Raw genomic sequence first — 6,023 nt, 5'->3', positions numbered from 1 at the left:
CATGGGTCACGAGCTGCAATCATCTCAGCGATTCGGGGCGGGGAGGGAAGTGGCCGGCGAAACTGGCCAAAAATTGATTATGGCAGCCACACTGCAGTGCCAGAAGGAGGACTGTGCTCGGACAAAAAAAAGGAAGCACAGCCGAGCAACTATCATCAAAATCCTATTAGTTGGATCTCTGGCCACGGCCGGCCCTTTTGGCTTTGTCCTTGTCCAGTTGCCTGCATTTTGTCAGCGTTTATTTGGCAAATTAATTCCCCAAAAGGTAAGCCAAACTTGCGATTTGAAACAATCAGCGATCCCCAGCCCACTCCACTCCACTCCGCCCCACTCCACTTCAGTCCACTTCACTCCACGCAACTCCAAAGTCCTTTTGTCCTTTTTGGTCCGGCTGCAGCTGTTGTTTGCCCCAACAGAGAAAAAACCAGAGCGACGGACCAGAACCCGAATCCAAACCCCAGGACAGCAGCCTGCCCAAAAGGGGTCGGATGGGCCATCGGAACGTGGCCCCTGAGAAAGGACAAGGGCTACGCCTCTGGGAAAAAAGGAAAGCCCGGACACACAATTTGTGACAATTCCTTTTTGCGGATTAATATTTGCTCTTCCCCACCGGGGAACTCTCTCACCGGTTGCGCCTTTATTTGTCTCGCTGCCCTTTTCCTGTCTGCCCCTCCACTTCATGCAAATTAACTTGCCAGAAATTTCGCAGGATTTTGCTGCACGGGAAGCCTGACTTCGAATTGGAATTAAAGCCAGACGTTCTGACGCGTTATGAGTTTTAAAAGACACCCAAAATCAACCCTTTTTATCTTCTTAGGAAGCTGCTCTGATTACCACCCCGCAAATATTTGCTTAGTGTGGTGGTCATTGTTTAAGGACTTAATTATAATATATTCGCCAATGGGCAACGCTTTTATGTAGCTTGCTGGCAAGGTATTAATATTAAGACAAATGGGCTACACATTTTCAGTCTATTTCTAAAATAGGTACAAACACTTTTTATAAAGACTGAAGTGAATAAACGAAACGGGCTACTTTACTGTAACCAATTACTTTATTTTATGAATTTAACCACTTTACACCATCACCACAAATTAAATTAAACTACAAAGGAATACAAAAATAACTCAATAATAACAAGAAATATGAATACATAATAAATAAAATTAATTATCAAATAAATTAGACATTAAAATAATATTGTACGTATCAAATTAAGAAATTTGTGTGTTCTATATGACTAGCGCTGTAAATTATAGATTATAAGTGATGAACTTGTAACGCTAGGATAGTATTAATCCAATAAATTATAAAAATATTTTAGAAAGTTTACATGAATAACAGATCTATGAAAGTTGTACCAGGTAAGAGTTTTGCGGATTTCTTAGCAAAAAAATAACAACTGTTTGGCTTTTCTCAAAATGTTTTAAAATAGTGGTTTGTACATGCCTACAATCTTCAAAATTGTGTTGTTTTTCTTGCGCTTCACTACTTAGTTGATTGCCTTTTCAAAATGGAGCACATAAAAAGTGCTGACTTTCTCAAGGAGCTTTTCTCCCCTCCTTTTTCCAGGCTTTCAAGTGGACCAGACGGGGGTGCAGTGACAACTATCCTGATATATGGATTTTAGCCTCACCGCGTCCGAGCCAGACTTGTTTCCTTGGACCTAAGACCCCAGTTGACGGACAGTAATTCCCTTGAACTTGTTGGCCTTCCGTTCCTCAGCCTTTCTGGAAGTTTCAACCTGAGCAACGGTCAAGCTAACGTTGGTCTCTCCAAGCAGTCAATAGAACCGTTTGTGCATGTTGTGTTGCAACGTAGTAGGCTGCCATTCCAGCAGTCAAGTGTCAACATCGGCACAGCTCCACACTTGCGTGATTGGTTTTCATTGAAGACTTTCCTCGTGTCTTCCACCGCAGCCATCGACCTGATCCGATGCTGCGATGCTGCTGATCGATGACGAAATGGAACTGGCGACTCCAACTGCGCCACAGCCATGCAACTGCCAGACTACTGTTCTCTTGGCTGCCCCACAATTGGCCAACTAACCGACGATGGTGTTGCGAAACTCTTGCAAGCCACTCAAATCAAGTTTTTCCGCCGACCGAATGCCGCGCAGAAGTATGAAAATCGCAAGTGGTTCCATTTAGTTTTCATTTGCGGCTCATTGACGTTGGTCGTATAGTATAGATCAGTACCGAATACTGGCCCCAAATTCGGACAAGTAGGATGGCGTCACTCTTGGAGCGGATTGTGCTGCTGGTGGCATTGGCCACTTGCGTAGTTCGAGGCGACGATGGATTTCTGACCGAGCCGCGTAAGTGCGCCTGCCCAGAGATCGAAAGATCTCACCCACCTTTGGACGGTGGGGTGACACTCATTGTTTCATTAAGACACCCCTAAAGAGTTTTAATATTCCTCGGTCTTGGCTGTGTGACTAACAATGTGACTAACTGGCTGCCCGGATTCCGCCCTAAAATATTGCACCACTAAACCGGATTTGTTTCTCTGAATTCTCTGTGTGCATTTTGTTTGCCTTACTCGCACTCGCGTCCACTCGCCCTCGCACTCGATCCGAATCCAATCCATTTCTGGATCGAAACCGATTTGAAATGACCTGATCTGAACTGAACAAAATTCTAACCGAACCGCAGCAGATTACATCAAAGAGTGTAGGATAGCCGACAGGGACTTTGTCAACTGTTCCACGCACAGCATCCAGCAGCTGTTCGACAAACTCAACGACGGTGGGTAGCGTCCTGCGATGGGAGGTTCCCTGCTGACAATCTGGTCCGATTCCCAGGCATTCCCGGGCTAACCAGCATCAAGAGCTTCGATCCCTTCCATCTCAACCGCATCCGGATCACCCAGGGCAACAGCAACGCCATCAACCTCAAGGTGGAGCTGGCCAACGTGAAGATCGTCGGCTTCGGGCACACGCACGTCTTGGAGAGCCAGTAAGTGGAAGTGCCCGTCCCCATGGGGCACCCATCTTTCTCATTCCCTTCCGAATTTTTCAGGGTGTTCAAGAAGGACTACAGCTGGAAGACCACGTTCACGCTGCCCCAGATGAAGCTGCAGTCCGACTACAGTCTGTTTGGCCGCATCCTGCTCATCCCGCTGAACGGCAAGGGGCAGGTGTTCCTGGATGCGGAGAACATGACGGTGACGATGCACACGAAGACGCGACTCTACTCCAAGGGCGGCTTCACGTTCTACAACGTGACCAGCCTGCACGTGGACTTCAAGATGGATGGCCTCAAGTCCTACTTCTCCAACCTGTTCAACGGCAACAAGCAACTGGGTAAGTAGCTGCTCCAGATCCATCCTCACTGACTCATCTAATCACCTAACCACTCACTCACCGACTTTCGAACGGTCTTCGGGAGCAGAGGACAGCACCAACAAGTTCTTCAACGACAACTGGCGCATGCTGGCGGACGCCCTGTATACGGTCATCACCCAGACCATCGAGGACATCCTGCTGGACGTGCTGAAGAAGATATTCCACTTCATTCCGGCCAACTTCTTTGTGAGCGACATCCCGACGCCGGAGCAGCTGTATGGCAGGGCCAAGCCGAAGCCCAAGTGAGGAGATGTCTTCTGGGAGAATCTGGTAGAATCTGGGATAGGGGTAATGCTGTAGTCAAGCCAATAAAGTCTGTGGGAAAACACCAAGCGAGATATTCTAGTGCAGCAGCAACCATGAGATGGCCGAGGGGGAAATCGCAAAAAGGTCGCCAAGGCATTACTGTCGCTCAACTGTTGCCTTGGTCCTCGCTTGGTCCTCGCTGGAAAAGAAAAGTGAAAAACTAATGGCGGCACCTTAATCAGACATTGTTCGGCCGTGTCCAGGAAAATATATCAGGATAGACGTCACTGCGCAGACAGTCTGCAAACGATGGCCAGGCCACTGGCCTCGATAAAGAGTACACAGTCCTTACGTTGCACAACTGCACTCGGCAAATAAAGCCATTGGCTGGGGATAACCGCACATATGGCAAAGTCAAAACCGGAACCTGAACCAGAACCAGAAATAAAGGCGGGCCGCGTGTTCAAATTAATTGCCGCAAAAACAGTCCCAGACCCCAAATTAATTTACATTTTTTATCCGAGCTATTTCTTTTCGGCCATTGCGCTTGTAGCCTGCCAATAATTTGCTGCAACCGATGTTGCTGCCGTTGTTGCAGCAACTGCTGATGCTGCAGCCGCAATTAAAACGTTTGGCGCAGCGGCAACCATTACAAATGCCAAACAATTAGTTTAAATTTAATGCGCATTGCGTTTTCGACATTTTAGTTGCAAAACTCTGCGGTCTCAGCCGCCCCCTCGCTGTCCTCGGAGCTTTATTTTTTACCAGCTGCGAGACGGCCAAAACCAAAGCGACAAATCCTGTGCGTGATTGCAATAAATTCGCTGCCCCTCGGACCGAAGGCAGCCCCGGAATGCAGTTTGCACACAAGGTAAACAAACAATGGCACGGCCCGAGCCCACAAAGTAAGGGGGTTCCCCGAGAGGACCACCAGTTGACACTGGGCGGGCAGCAGAGGAGGCCAGGAGACAAACACGAAGGCAAAAACTATGCCGGAGTACGGAGTGCGGAACCAGTAGCCGTCGCCGTCGCCGAAAGTATTTCAATATTCCCAGCCAGTGTTGTCCAATATTTGCTGTGACTGGGCATCAGCTTCAGCTCCAGCCCCCCCTTTCTACGCCTCTGCAGCTCTGTTCTGTTCAGCCTAAAAGTAGGCAGCGAGGGCTTAAAGAGACCGCCCAACTATCCATTTAAATATTGGATTATGTGTGAGACTATGGAATCAAATGTTCATCATTAATGAGAAATAGAAAAAGAACTTAAAGGTTTAACAGGCCTTATAACAAACTTCATCTGCGTTTCTTTCAATACTTCAGATTTATGTCTTGCACTCTTTTAGGTACTAACGAATTGATGGAAAACTGTAAGTATTTTTACAGGCTCTTCTACATTTGTAAGTAAACATATGAGTTACTTACATGCAAGGCTAAAAACTTTCTGAATTGGTAGACTGAAAGAAGAGTTGCCCTGCGAGGGACTTGCCAAAAAGGATTTAGTCTTATTTTTATGTCATGTACGTTTTTTGGAATTGGAAACAGGCTCTTATTAAATAATGTATTGATTCGTACACATTAAAATCAGATCCTTAAATAATCATAACAAAAAATAACAGGAAACTCTGTTCTCCAATTTAGAAATAATCACGCCTCCGGCAGATGGCGCCAGAAACTCTTCGGCGCGGCTCACAATAAGTCGAGTGCGTCATCTGTTGCGGAAAATAAACATTACGTTCACTGCCGTACTGTTTAAGTTTGACTTATGTTTCGTAATAACTTCTGGTAATTGTTTGATTTAAAAGTGTTCAATGTGTTGATAGACATTAACCGAGCAAATGTACACACAACCATCGCTTTACAAAATTCGGTATATATGGACTCTGCCCTATCTTATTTCGATAATAAACTAATGAATAACAAAGTAACGAGTTTATTCCAATTCGTCTAGTTTGATTGATAAAATTCAACATATCTTCCTGATATCGTACAAAACTCAGATGGGCTTACTTACAGTTTTATTTATAATCTATTGTTTTGACTGCCACACATACAAACCCAAACATACCCTTTGACTGAACTTTCCGATAATACAGATATTCCTGCACTTCTCTTGACTAACGGCCCCATTAGAAGCCATAAATTAAACATTTAATTATAATGTCCAGTGCTGTGGGCAAATTAATTAATACATAATTTCAAATTAAACGCTGTCAATTCACAAGGGTTAATTCTCCAGCACTGCTGCAGCATAACAACCAACTGCGACGTAAAAATGTGCCACACCGGAGTGCATGAACTTTAAAGCCCGAGTAATACGAATTTATGGCCAAATAATTGCAATCTCATTAGGACACTCGGCCGGCAAACCGAAACACGGACATGACACCAGCTCCAACCGGGCCAATTTGCCATGTTAAAATAAATATTCGCATTTT

The 6,023-nt window shown here is 45.5% G+C and overlaps 1 protein-coding gene across 2 annotated transcripts; it reads left to right on the top strand.

Moving 5' to 3' along the window:
- The first annotated feature begins 1,386 nt into the window (after positions 1-1,386).
- On the top strand, positions 1,387-3,678 carry LOC128259730 (circadian clock-controlled protein daywake). 2 transcript variants are annotated; one of them, XM_052992280.1, is made up of 5 exons: positions 1,387-2,317; positions 2,658-2,747; positions 2,804-2,957; positions 3,021-3,304; positions 3,393-3,678. In XM_052992280.1, the coding sequence occupies exons 1-5, from the start codon at positions 2,230-2,232 to the stop codon at positions 3,590-3,592; spliced, it is 816 nt and encodes a 271-aa protein (XP_052848240.1). In that variant the 5' UTR covers positions 1,387-2,229; the 3' UTR covers positions 3,593-3,678. The 2 variants fall into 2 exon arrangements, with proteins under 2 accessions (XP_052848240.1, XP_052848239.1); XM_052992279.1 differs by having other exon boundaries at positions 1,565-2,317; positions 2,655-2,747.
- The last annotated feature ends 2,345 nt before the right edge of the window (positions 3,679-6,023 follow it).

The sequence above is a fragment of the Drosophila gunungcola genome (assembly GCF_025200985.1).
Source record: "Drosophila gunungcola strain Sukarami chromosome 3L unlocalized genomic scaffold, Dgunungcola_SK_2 000009F, whole genome shotgun sequence".
In the NCBI taxonomy this organism is placed as follows: domain Eukaryota; kingdom Metazoa; phylum Arthropoda; class Insecta; order Diptera; family Drosophilidae; genus Drosophila; species Drosophila gunungcola.
This window is presented reverse-complemented; position numbering and strand designations above follow the sequence as displayed.